At 52.1% G+C, this 13,696-nt stretch overlaps 2 protein-coding genes and 1 long non-coding RNA gene across 3 annotated transcripts; all 3 read right to left on the bottom strand.

Moving 5' to 3' along the window:
- Positions 1-329: 329 nt before the first annotated feature.
- Positions 330-1,837, bottom strand: LOC123146943 (WAT1-related protein At1g09380-like). The gene is made up of 5 exons (XM_044566203.1): positions 1,567-1,837; positions 1,399-1,461; positions 868-1,246; positions 622-780; positions 330-539 (listed from the first exon to the last, which is right to left on the bottom strand). Exons 1-5 carry the CDS (start codon positions 1,734-1,736, stop codon positions 384-386), a joined length of 927 nt encoding a protein of 308 aa, XP_044422138.1. The 5' UTR covers positions 1,737-1,837; the 3' UTR covers positions 330-383.
- A 6,032-nt stretch (positions 1,838-7,869) lies between these two features.
- Positions 7,870-9,379, bottom strand: LOC123146942 (uncharacterized). Its single transcript, XR_006472991.1, has 2 exons — positions 8,272-9,379; positions 7,870-8,174 (listed from the first exon to the last, which is right to left on the bottom strand). It is a non-coding gene; the product is annotated as an uncharacterized lncRNA (long non-coding RNA).
- A 2,740-nt stretch (positions 9,380-12,119) lies between these two features.
- LOC123146941 (pterocarpan synthase 1) lies at positions 12,120-13,110 on the bottom strand. The gene is made up of 2 exons (XM_044566202.1): positions 12,866-13,110; positions 12,120-12,784 (listed from the first exon to the last, which is right to left on the bottom strand). Exons 1-2 carry the CDS (start codon positions 13,057-13,059, stop codon positions 12,433-12,435), a joined length of 546 nt encoding a protein of 181 aa, XP_044422137.1. The 5' UTR covers positions 13,060-13,110; the 3' UTR covers positions 12,120-12,432.
- Positions 13,111-13,696: the final 586 nt, after the last annotated feature.

The raw sequence follows: 13,696 nt of genomic DNA, 5'->3' as shown, positions 1-13,696 counted from the left end.
TGTTCCTAGTTTTTGAAGAGATTTTACTATGGACCACATACGAAGCAAAATAAGTGAATCTACACTTTAAAATGTATCTATATACGTCTGTATGTGGTTCATAGTGGAATCTTTACAAAGACTTGTATTTAGGAACGGAGGAAGTATGCACTAAGCATCGTAGGTGTACTAGTAAATCAGTTCCTTCACTAGGTCCAAGATTAACATCTGTAGATTCTAACAAAAAATGACAAATAGTAAATCAGTTCCTTTACATGCATTAAATTGAACAACAAATATTAGGTTTAGAACTCCTAGTACACACCCATAACATATGCTTAACACCTCATTGATCACATATAGCTCAGGCCACGTTTATGTAAAGAAAAAAATAGAAGATACACTTACTCTCCCAGGTGTATCTTTTCGCCGAGGAACGCCCAGCCCAGCACGGCGCAGACCACCAAGACCACGGGGTTGAACATGGAGACGAACAGTGGGCCACGCAGCTTAATGCACCACGTCATCACCACAAAGGTGGCCCCCCAGCCCACGATCCCCTGCATACGTATGCACTAATTTTGGTTAGAAACATGATTAGCGAGGCGATTTGGCAATCATGGAAAGTAGAGATTTTCATACCATGTAGAGGACGGAGTAGAGCCGGATGCCGGACCCGAGCTCCCACACGGCGGCCCGGCGATCCACGGCGGCGCTCACCACCGCGAACTCCACGCCCACGATCAGCGACATGATGATGGTGCTCGTGTAAGGCGCTGCGAACCGTTGCGAGGTCTCGTTCTACAAGGAAAATTTTCATCACCGGCCAAAATGCAAAGTTAGATTACATGTTTGACTCGTTGTGAGTACATGGCTACGGTTGCGTACCTGCTGAACCAACCATCCGGCCCAGGCGACGCAGCTGAGGATGATGAGCACGTCGCCGACCGACACGGCGCTGCGGCCGCCGGTGGCCTTTGATGCCGCAGCGGCGGCGATCTCCTCGGCGTACCTCCAGTGGAGCGGCGAGGCCCAGATCTTGAGCAGGGGGCCCTTGCAGAAGAGCATGACCGTTGATCCGCCGAGGCAGACGACGGTGCCGGCGACCTTGGCCTGCCCGGCGCGCGTTTTGAGCCTCAACGTCTCCATCTTGGCCGCCGCCGCGATGAGGAACGTCAGGGCGGGCACCAGGTTGCCCAGCGCCGACGCCACTGTGGGGCTCGTCGACTGGAACCCCAGGAAGTAGAGCAGCTCGCTGAGGGACATCCTGCAGCACGCGCGCGCCAGTTCCCAATCAATCAAAGTAACAGTCAAGCAATGACACTATGTATGATCCATCTGATACAATTTGTTCTTGCTAGCTAGTCGATTAGCTGTCCATTGCCTGTTTTTACTGGCTGGAAGGAAGTAATTACATACCCGAGAGTGGAGGAGATGAAGATCTCCAGGATCACCCTCCTGCTCATCGTAGCCCAGAGGTTCCTGCACCATGTACGGCCAGCCAAGCTCGATCTCAGAGAGAGAAAATTTTCCTTCGGCGTGAGATCACAAGGGGGATCCACAAGAGAAAAAGAGGTAAACTGGTACCGCTCGTAGTAGAGCGCGATGGGAGCGAGGACACCGGCGGCGATGAAGCTCCTGCAGGCGATGAGCACGAACGGGCTCATGCCCGTGTCCAGCGAGAGCTTGGAGAGAAGATTCATGCCGGCAAAGCCCGCCTGGACTGCCAGCATGGCTAGCGTCGGCAAGCAGCCCATCGCGGCGGCGGCCCGAGTGTTGGAGACGCGGGACGAAGATGGCAATGGCCAACTGGAGAGCGGGACACTATCGTATCGTGTCGTGTCGTACAGATGGAATATTCACCACCATCTATCTCCATCGAGAATTATTGCTTCACCCCTTGTGCACCATGAACATGGCAGTCGGAGCTCTGACGCGACCGACGAGCCAAAATGGATATTAAGGACAAATTAGTTCATTATAGAGGCAATGTAGCAGGACGCTTGCTACAACAGCCCAAGTGGCGAAACCGCAAGCAACTGCTCCTCCATCCATGGCCCGGTCGAGAGGTTTCCCAAAAAATTGTACTACCTCGCTTATGAGTATGTATAAAGCCAGTAATAATGTCGCAACGGTGGAGTGGAGGGCACCTCACTAGGAGCTTCACGACGTAGTGCTGGTGCGGAGGTGTGTCCACATAGCTTTTGCTGCACAACAAGGCCACAAGGGGGCAGTGAGATTGCCAGAAATGGCCCCGGCGACCATTAAAAGATGTACAAGGCCACAAGGAATATTGCTCTGCTTGGCATGCCTATTGGCGTATAGTACAACCGATACAAGCACGCTCTACTCGTACTCTTTGACTTAGAGAGTGTAGTAGCTCGATCAATCGGTGGCATTCGAGTGATGCGCGTTGGCATGTGCACCCATCGACCCCAAGGTACTGTGTGCCACATATATATAGCATTGGTTGGAAATCAGGAGGGGTGGGACCCGCACTGAAAATCAGGGGTGGGAAGAGATTGGTGGAGAAGAGTCCGTAGGTGATTTCCGTGTCATCTTGCCCGTAAGCGTAGAGTTATTGCATTCGGGAGTCATGCGCACTCTTTGAATCTGACGCTAAAAATGGCACCACGCGGCAAGCCACACAAGTTAATCAAGCCTTGATTGAACGTCTAACCAGCTAACCTTGAGGCTTGGACTAAGCCAAGGAGGACGGCGGCCTGTCTCACGGGGTCCTACGTAGTTCCAGCCAGCTTTTGAGTCTTGGCGTCTTGGAGTCGGTGAATCTGATTATCAAAGTCCGGGCGAGAGAGAGACACACACACACACATATGAGAGAGATTGGATGAGGGGGTCACGCAAGAGATTGGTTAGATTGGGTTTCGGTCAAGCAGAACTGGGCGAAAATCGCAAATTAATAGTTGAAACAAATTCGCAAATTAACAGCAGAAAATGGGCAGATTTTGCACATCTGTGGCTGCAAACATTAGTCACCGACACCTGATCACTTGTGGTCCAAACTCCAAAGTCATAAGAAACAGGTGGATATAAGATATGAGAATATAACCAATGTATATACATTTCACCTGAAAAAAACACCTGATGTATATGCATTTATAGTCATGTAAACAAAAGTAAGCAACAAGCCTAATGTGGGGAATCAACCTGTGGTTGAGTTGGTTAGGTGGACAATGGTATTCCCAACCCACCAGGGTTCAAATCCCGGTGCTCGTATTATTCCTGGATTTATTTCAGGATTTCCGGCGATGCGCTTTCAGTGGGAGGAGACGTTCCCGTCGACGACGAGGCGCCTACGGTGACTTCGTAAATCTCAAGATGATATGCCGGCTTAGTCTCTCGGAGGTGCTCATACGGATAGGGTGTGCGTGTGTGAGTTCATAGGAATGAGTGCATGCGCGTGTATATGAGCGCTTGTGTCTGTACTGATGCTCAAAAAAAAAAGTAAGGTAGTCCGAGTCATACAAAAAAAAAACAAGCCTAATGTGTATTCAAAATGAAAATTAGATCTTAACTAGGAGCCACTAGTAAGAACACCAAAGAAACAATGAATATTAATATTTTTCTGTCCACAATGATCGGATATATAATTATGAAATTATTAGAAGATTTCATCTTCACAAACATTGGATCGTTCATGACACCATACGCTCTAAGATTCCCATACTTTATCAATTCTACCGGTGAACCCTCTTGGCAGCTCGCTCGTCGTCTATGCAATTAGGCGGGTACATAGAAGATGATTTCTTCAATGATTTTGCCATCTCAGAGCATGTAGCAAGGCGTGTGCGAAGTATTCTTGTTCATCCCGGTGCAGCCTTAACGAGGACGGCGCCAGTGCAAATATGAGATGAGGCGAAACTAGGTTGGGACGGTAACCACTGTAGACATTCCATTGTTGGCTCTCCGACCGTGGAACCGTTGGCAGCTGGATCAAATGGTTCCATTTTTTCAAGAAATAACCTCTGGCCCATTGCTCGTCCTTGGTGACGTCGTACATGTAAAGACAATCGGTCATCCTATAGCACAACATTCCACCGTTGTCGTCGAACCAAACACCCCTTCTCTTGTCGCTGTAGCACGGTCCCCAGCTGACAGGCATGCCCATGCCCTGAAGCGGCGACATGAACCAGAATCGGAGCGAATGCTGGCCAGCGACGTGTATGGCGACGCATAGCTGCCCGCGCATCTCGAAGGCATGTACCGCCGCCGTGACCTGACATGTGAACTCCTCCGGGAGGGGGAATGTGCGGTGCGCCTCGCTTGCCACGTCAATTACTAGTATCATGTCGGCTGCACATGAGTGACCTGGCCGTTCAGTCAGTACGTACAACTTGCCGTCCATGAGCACCGGCGGCGTCGACGAGCGGAGGCCGTGTGTCGCGTGATATGGGTACATGTACGGGTGTCGGCGCCACCCGCCATAACCACCTAAGGTGTACACGTCCATGTAGTGGCCACCCTTATAAGACAACAAGCAGGTGGAGAGACGGAAGAGCTTGTACTAACACCATGGTGTATATCCCGCACCTATGGTTTGAGACCGCGTCCTCGATGTTTGGCGGGGGCGAAAGTCTCAGCTTGTCGCCAGTGACAGGGTTGCAGACATAGATTGACAAGTCTGGCATGCAGAAAGACTCAAGGAAGAGGAAGCCGTTGCCGGTATTGGAAGGGGTGTATATACTGGCGACATCGGTAATTCGGCACATGAGCTTCCCCGGCGAAATGATGTGGACGATCACCTCTGGGTCAATGCGCCCCTTGCGGATCTCCCTGGTGACTAGAAGGGTCTCCGCGCCCGAGCCGGAGGTGACATGGGTGGCCTTGGCATGGAGCCTGTGGAAAGAGAGATTGCCGACGATGGTTCACCATAGCCGGCAGATGCAACATGACCTATTGGACCAATATTCCCCAAACTGAAAGCAAACCTGGAGACTTTGTGGGAATCCGGACTACTGGCACGCAAGCGTTTGACAAACCTGGCCTATTTGAATATGTCTCGGCTTGATGAAACTTGTTAATGGTTTTCACCGACGGGTCCTTGTTCGACCGTTGTACAATCGGAAGAGCCTATTTGAATATGTCTCAGCTTGATGAAACTTGGTAATGGTTTTCAGATAGCGCGACAAAATGATGCCATTAACAAGTTAGGCAAAAAAACTCAGCATAATGATTGATTAATGACATAAGTACGTGATCAGCTCTAGCTGGCAATGGATCTCAACCCACACTGGGGTCCTTAGATCTGAGTTGTCGGATCAGTTCTCAAATGGTGTTGCTCCCATGAGAGAAGGCATCACATAATAGTTGTGTTATGATAGTAATAATATACATCCAGGGTTAACAATGCCAGATGTAATATGATCTTCTGGCATGGGGACATAAGCTAAGTACCTTGGAATACACACATGAAACCTGTTATTTTCTTACTGCCGAAAACAGTTTTGTATACTTGTTTGACACGAGAAAAATATCTAGGGACTCCGCGACAAGGGAAGGGGAGCATATTTCTCTCTTGCGCCGGGGAAAGAAGAAAAGAAAATTTGCGGGCGTGCCAGTGTACCGTAGTACACAAAGAAAAGGGTACGGGAAACGAGTATTTCATTAATCTCATTGGAGAAACAAAATTACAAGATCCCATAAACAAAAAGTGCGCTCCGTGGCCTACTAGCGCGGCCGGCCTGACTGTGGCGATTGCGGTCTCCTGGTTCCCGGGGCATCGGAAGGCTCCCGGTTATTTACTCCCGCGGGTTGCTCCGCGGGATACCTCCGATTAAGCCGTGTGGTCGTCGTCGTCGTCGTCTTCGCTTCGTGTTCTCCATGCATGATGATGGTGGTGTGTATGGGCGGTGGCAGAACCCGTGTCCTCGTCGGTACACGCGCCATATGTAGAGTGGCCTTAGCGGTGCCCGCGCCCGCCCTCACCGTCATGCCTCGTCAGTCTTGGTGGCGTTAGAGTAGTTGGTGTTGGGGTAGCATGGGTCGCGCTCGGCTTAGACTTCTCGATAACCGGTTACTTCATCAGGGTGTGCGAGGGGCTACACCTTGCGGGAGTAATGGTTTGGGGAGACCGGCGTCAGTGTAAAAACTAACGCGCGCTCACATGGGCGTGGCCGGGGTGGTTGGCGCCTCGTCTTGGCTAGACGACGAGTATTCGGCGGTCCGCCAAGACAAAAGGGGGCCGCCTCACGAGGCCGTGGAAAGGTCGCGTTGTAGATGCCACGTTGCCTTGGGATGGTGCTACGCCAAAGGGTGACCTGTATGCCGCCGACGCCGTGGACCTGTACGCGCTCACATTGGCGTGGCCGAGGTGGTTGGCGCCTCGTCTTGGTTAGACGACGAGTATTCGGCGGTCCGCCAAGACAAAAGGGGGGCCACCTCACGAGGCCGTGGAAAGGTGGTGTTGTAGATGTCGCATCGCCTTGGGATGGTGCTATGCCAAAGGGTGACCTGTATGCCGCCGACGCCGTGGACCTGTACGCCAAGGACCTGTTCGCCACGGTCGGTGCACTCTCGAAGGAGGGACCGGTCTTGTACTACGTCGATGCAAACTCTAGTTCGAAACAAAGATCTATTCGCCATGAAGGGGGGAGCATGTCCCGGGCTGTGTCGTCAACGGGCTCTGATTCCGCCACACTGTCTTCTCTAAAAAACGTGGTGCAAAACATGTACACCTGTAATATGTTCTCCATTGACCTGTCCATCGGGGACATGCACCTCATGAAGGATGGGACGGTCATGGGCCGCGTCGTTGCGGACACTGGTTCCGTCAAGGATCTGTACGCCATGAAGGGAAAGGCGGGTCTCGGGCTGTGTTGTCAGCGAGCTCCGGTTTCGCCATGCCGTCTCCTCCAAGAGCGTGATGCAAAACCTGTATGCCTATGATCTGTTCGCCATTGAACTATCCATCGGGGATGCGCGCCTCATGAAGGAGGAGCATGTCGTGAGTCGCGTCGTTGTGGATACTGGTTCCGTCGAGGATCTGTACGCCACGAAGGGAAAGGCGGGTCTCGGGCTGCGTCGTCAGCGAGCTCCGGTCCCGTCTCGCCGTCTCTTCCAGGAAGCAAGACACCAAACCTGTGCACCACGATCGGAATGGCATGGACCTGTGCACCGGTAACCTGCATATAGTGGCTTGTTCGCCGGGGACATGTAGACCGCCATGGTAGAGCACCGGGGCTGGAGGTTGGGCTGCGTCGTTGGCGAGCTCCGGCTGCTCCCGAGTCATCTCCAGCCAAGAACATGACACCTGAAAATGAAAGGCTTGGCGTTGACAAACTCCGATGGTGTCGATGCAGTTTTTGTTCTGGTGAAGTCCTTCGGCAGCGGCGACAGGATCACACGAGCGTTATCTCCGGTGACCGACACATGTTGGAGGTGAGGGAGAGAGGCAAGAGACAAATTAGATGGTCATCTCACCGTCTACAAACGTGAGCTTGGTGTCTATGTTGTTGAATTCCTTGCCACCCTTGCACGGATGGCCGTCGATCTCCGTTGCACTGCGTTCCTGCAAGATGCGTTTTACCTCTGGTGTTTCGTGAAGGGATTTGCCGTGCGGTGGATGGATGCGTGCTTGGTGGCCGGCGAGTGCGCCGGTGACGGATGGATGTGGTGCTTGGTGGCTGGCGAGTGCGCCGGTGACGGATGGATATGGTGCTGCGTGATGGCTGTGTCCCTCCTTCCCTCTCTCCGTGCGTGAGCTATGGTGGATGTGTGCCTTGTGAAGGGCGGCGGCTTTGTGGCATCTACGCGTGCATGCCTCTCCCCGTGCGTGAACCCCTGTCCGATCTCTCTTCTTCTCGGGTGTTTGTTGCTTGGATTCCTCTTGATGCGATCTGGTGTTTTAAGAAAAGAAAAGGAACGAGCCACTGAAGAGAAAAGCACACGTCGTACGTGCCCTTGCATGCATGTGCCATGCAATTCAAGACGAGCTAGCTTGACTACACGAAACGGCCTCGTGTGTGTTGCCGTTGCCGTCGTCGAGCTCGGAGAGGTGTCTCTGCCGCTGCCGCCGCCGCATCCTCTCGCCGGTCTTCTCGCGCGTGTACTTGCACCGCAGCGAGCGAGCCGCCGCCATGGGCGCATCTGTCTCGGCAGGCTGCCATCTTTGTCTCGACCTTCTCGACGCTGCCGCTACGGCGCATCTCCTCTCTTGGTCTTTTCTCCCATAGCACCTGCTAGATGAAAGACATATAGTTTAACAAATAAAATTAGCCAGCGGGGCTTGGTCTGCTCCCGTTTCTTCATCTCCTCAGGCGCCTGCATGCTCACCATGGTCAGGCCACCGTCATGGCCGGCGTCTCTTCCTGCCCGGCGCCGTCGCCTCCTGGATTGCTATCCCTCCTGGTGCCTCCTGGTGCGTGCGTGAGGCGTGGTCTCTCTTCCGTTTCCGAGGAACCTGCACCTGCTAAGGAAATGAAAAGAAGAAGGTTGTTGCATGTGCATGCATCTCGAGCCCGGTATGCTCGTCGTGTGCGACGCACCCTGCAGCATATCGCCGCCATGGACGAGTCTCCCATGTGTGCTTGCGCCTCTATCTCGGCTGGGTGCCCCTTGGCGCACGCGCGGCCGCAAGGGCGCGCCCTCCGATCTCCTCGACGCTGCCACCAGGGGCGCGTCTTCGCCTTGTCTTCTCTCCGGATGTTTGTGTGTGCAGGACTCCGCCTCCTTCTTCCGGTTGTTCTTCTCGTGTAGAACCTGATGGATGAAAGACATAGTAACAAATAGAATTAGTTAGCGGGGCTTGGTCTGCTTCCGTTTCTTCATCTCCTCCGACGCCTGCATGCTCGCCGTGGGCAGACCGCCGCCGTCGCCGGCACCTCTTCCTCCTCGTCCATCACATCTGGTGTATGGTTTGCGATTGCGCGGCCGTGGGCGCGCCGTCGCCTCATGGGGCGTTCCTCCTGGTGCAAGGCCTCCCCTAGCGTCCTTAGCCATCCTGCAAAATAGATGATAACATAAAGATCATTGCTTGATGGGTGCGTCTCGTCGTCGACGCCGCCGCCACGGGGGCGTCTTCTTCCACGTGGTTTCGCCGGCTGCCTCTTGCTTTGCTTTGGTGCGTGAGATGCGTTCGTGGGCTGGCTCTCCTCCCTCTGGCCGTGCCGTGAGCCCTGGTAAAACAACGACAAAGAAAAGAAAGAGGGTGATGAGGGCGTCGTTGCCACTGCCGACGCGCCGGCCAAGATCGGGCAGCTTCCGAGTCGTCGTCCTCCCGGGCGCTGCCGCTTCTCGTCGTCTGATCGGCCCCAGCGCCGCCGCAGCAGCATCTTTTATGTACGTCTCCTCCGGCAAGATGCCAACTCCATCGACGCTGTCGCACGGGCGCGTCTTCTCCTGCGTGTCTCTCGATGCCTTCCTCTCTGGTCGTCGTCCTCTCCCCGTGCGTGACCCCTTGCAAATGGCTTTGTGCCTCTTTATATAGGCAGCGGGAGGATAGATGGATGGCGATGGCGTTCGTGATCTTCGGCAGTAGTTGCAACGGCGGATCTTATCCAGCCGGCCGGTTTGCTACGCGTGATCTTGGTACTGGTTGCGCTTATCTTCTCCTTCCGCTTCTTGACTCCCACGGCTGCAAAACAAAGTATAGCTTACCCATATCTTAGGTTTAAGTCGCCGGCAAGTGGGTCAATCCATCTGCCAAACGCGTGACTAACCCTGTCTCCAAAGTTCATAAATTTCTATTTTATGTTCAAGTGGTTGTACGGGTATTCGGGTATGTACGCGCACTTGCCGGCCGGCATATGGGCATTTGTACGTAGCTGTATGTGCCGGTCGCGGCGGCCGCCGCATACAGGCAAAGAGGTGCACGTGCTGCTATATACCTGGTCTTCAATGCATGCTTGTAGTAAGTAGGCACTTCTTTTACTTTTGCCATGCATCACGTAAGATAGGCATGCATGCATGCATGCTCTAGTCCATGTGTGCATATTCACTCTTTCGTGGGTATCCTGCACTAATAATAAAAACCTTGTACAAATAATAAATCAGTCAAATGGGTTAGTCATGTAGAAGCAGAAAAAAAAAGATACCAGGTACTACAAAACATATTTAACTTCTTTGGTACAAAAACGCGTCAAACAATACTCTGAGCACAGTACAATTGATATTTTTTATTTAGTTATTTTAGAGCTTCTATGATTTCCTGTCGTTATTGTATTAATTAGTCACTCATTCACGCGTTGGCACAATATACTTCTCATACAATTTCTTACAGGGGCAAGAGATGTTTGGTTTTAATCCGGTCAAGCCAAAGGAGTTCATTGTACATATCTGCTCATGGCTTCTATCACTCCTTATTCTCAGGGGTGGTGTTTCTGGGCTTAATTGGATATCCAAGGTGTGCAAATTGTTATTTCGAGAAGATAATACTATATTTGTTGTTGTTTTTGTTTCTGTTTGATGCTGTACTCACTATTTCATTGTACATTTTATGTGTTGCTGCAACAAGTAGTCATCTATAATCTCGTTAGTTTCAGGCGCTAGTATTCAATCCATCAGTTTAATTATGTGAATCTAAAGAGTCATGGACAATTTCCACTTTTTTAGTCAAAGATATGTTGCTCGCTCCTTTGAGTATTAAAGGTGAGAATAAATAAAGAGAAAAGAAACTGGAAGTAATCACGCAGAGCAGACCTGTGCAGCTTTGATGGATGACTAGACATTGCTATATATCCTTATGTTTATAGGTGCCTCTGTTTACTTGAGAGTTTTCTCGGTTGTTTGCAAGTCACCGACGGGTCCTTGCATGACAGTTGCACAATCCGAATACCATATGTGATGGTTTTACTTTTTGGTGGCGTGTCACTGATCTTCCTTGGTTTGGTATCATTATCCTACTTTTTTAAGATAGTTCATTATCTTACCTGAGATGTTTATGTGATAGCTTTGTGTCAAGAGTCGTTGATATAGACTCCTCAACTATAGTCATGATTGTTATTCCGCAATTGAACTTTAGATATTTTTTTTTAGAAATGTCCTCTGGTTTCTTTGAGGGCAGGAAATGTCCTCTGATATTGAACTTTAGATTTTCTTTTTTAGAAATGTCCTCTGGTTTCTTTGAGGGCAGGAAATGTCCTCTGATACAGTGGCTGAGATATGTAGAATGCCGAAGGGGACGTACCCCCCCCCCCTCCCCCAACCCACATGAATGTATACTGGTCCGCCCGACCAAAACTCACGTACCAAAACCCAATTGAATTGGAGTCAGTTACAGAAAGAAGTTAATTGCGCCACCAACTATGGCCACGTGCACCAATGAGAGAGATGGTCAAGCCCAATTAAATTAGGCATGCACTGGCTGATGCGCCAATTAAGCAAACATATACTCATAATAAGCCGACGTGGTATCAACTGACACTCACGAAAAATCAGGTCATTTTGGGCCCTGAGGCTGGCCCATGGATGGGCCACCCGCAATATAGTACACCATCAGGTGGCCCACCCGCACCCCCAAGCATTTACTCCTTCAAGGATCTACCGCCGTAGGTATATGACCTACCGCCGCTGGGTAGAGCAGTAGGATCATTGCCACATAAGGGTAGTCTGGGGTAGTGACGCGTTGACTATGAACCTACCACCGAAGGCAACGGTGATATGTAATGAAACCTAATCGCCGGCCTGTGTGGTGGTCACCAAAAGGGTTAAATCCGGGCAAACTTTCGAACCGAGGTCAAATCATGCTAAACTATGACTAAAAGGCCAAAGCAATGATTTTGGCCATCTATTCGCAGGGAGGTGAGGCGTAGGAAAAAGTACCCTCGAACCATTGCCAATCTTGTCCCTAGGTATACTACTACTGCCCTCAGTGGCGGAGCCAGCTCCGCAGGCGAGCCACAGCAAAGTACACGGAGTTGTTGTCTATCAGTTGTTTGCCCCTATAAAATGGTGGTTAGCTCGCCACAGCAAAGTACACGAAGTTGTTGTCTATCAGTTGTTTGCCCCTATAAAATGATGATTAGCTCTCCACTTACTGATATTATTCAAACCAGAATGCATGGCTGAGCCCGGGCAGTTGCCCCGGGTAACCGGGAGGTGGCTCCGCCACTAACTGCCCTGAGAACGGATTTGTCTTTTCCTTGCAAAATTTCATTGGAATATTCCATGGATGGCACTTGTCATACATCATGTTTCTTTTAATAGTTCGGATTGCTTAGCACATGTGTCACATAGTTGTCATATATCATGCCGATGTGAGTTTCCGGCAGTCACGTTTGACCAAACAATTCCCAATAAGCACCACTGACCAAACCAAGGGCAGTCCTTTTTATTTTATATATACTACTAGAAAATAAAATATGAGTAATAATCTATGCGATGATTGTAGTACTATGACAGCAACTCTCTTTTTATGGGGGCACACATGACAGCAACTCTCGAACAGCTTGCTTCGAAAGTACACCTTGTACTCCGTTGGTTCCCCGCGCGTGCGTGTCAGCGGGCCAGGGTGAAGTACATGTCGAAGACGACGACGATGGAGGTGTCCGTGGAGCTGAGGAGGCTGCTGACCATGTACCCGCGCGCGAACCGGAGCTTGCCCGTGCCGCCCACGATGCTCCGCTCCGCCGGGCCAGACACCCCGATGTGGCCCAGCGTCGCCAGCGTGCTGCCGCTGTACGCGCCGTAGTCGGAGAAGGCGAAGGTGATGGCCGTGAGCCCGCCGGACTCGTCAAGCGACGCATGGAGCGCCAAGCCCTGCGCCCTGCCAACGAGCCGCGACGCTGGGTCCGGCCCCGCCCGCAGCGCGTTGTCGAACACGTTCAGGTCCCCGAACGTCGACGAGTTCCTGCGCCATATTATTCCACGTGAATATACATGTGATATCTGATATGCGCCGGCAGATGCATACGAAGCTTTGGATGCTTACCTGTGCAGGCTGGCGACGTTGAGGACGGTGGCGTTGGGCGTGCCGGCGTTGACCTCATGGAAGTAGAAGTGAAGGTGGATTTTGAGGCCTTCTTGGTCCGCGGCGGACTCGGCGCCACCACCGCCGATGAGTACCACTACTACTACTACCACCACGCAGAGAGCAGGGAAAGAGGAGCACCGAGCAGCGGCCATGCTCTGGATCAGGCTCCTGTGAGAGTTTGAGCTATCCTGCAGGTTCACCCGCGGTGGTTGCTCTGTTTATCACAAACGCACCCAACTGCTTGCACATGTTTTCGGTGGGGAGTCCCTGTCCTGACGTGTGTAGCTCTTACCAACCAAATGCATTATGCAAGTGAATCGGATGGAACCAGCGGAATCATAACATGAAGAGGTCTGCTTCGGTACACCACCCCCCCCCCCTCCCTCGCTTAACGTATAAGGGCATTTTGGGCATACGGTGCTTAACGCATCCCGCGTCGTATGCGGCGTGGCCATACAGGTAGAGCCGAGCGCACGGCTCGAGCCGATACGGCCGGCTCGCATCTACCCTCTCTCCGTCGTGCGAAACAAAAAAACCACGACCTGCGTTGATCACGCGGCCCGTTCGAACGCCGCCCCGCCCCGCCGATCGCCGCCCTTACCCGCCGATCGCCGCCTTTCCCCGCCGATCTAGCCGTGATCACGCTGCCAATTCCAACGTCTTCCCGTCCGGCCGATCGCCGCCTTTCCCCACCGATTGCCGACCATTTTCCCCGTCTTCACCCGGGATCTGGCCGGCGCGAACGTTGTTGGAGTCGCCCGCCGTACGTGATGTCGCCTCCGTGCAGGT

Source organism: Triticum aestivum, chromosome 7A, assembly GCF_018294505.1.
Source record: "Triticum aestivum cultivar Chinese Spring chromosome 7A, IWGSC CS RefSeq v2.1, whole genome shotgun sequence".
NCBI lineage: Eukaryota > Viridiplantae > Streptophyta > Magnoliopsida > Poales > Poaceae > Triticum > Triticum aestivum.
Note: the sequence above shows the minus strand (reverse complement) of the source record. Positions and strands in the feature narration are given on the sequence as shown.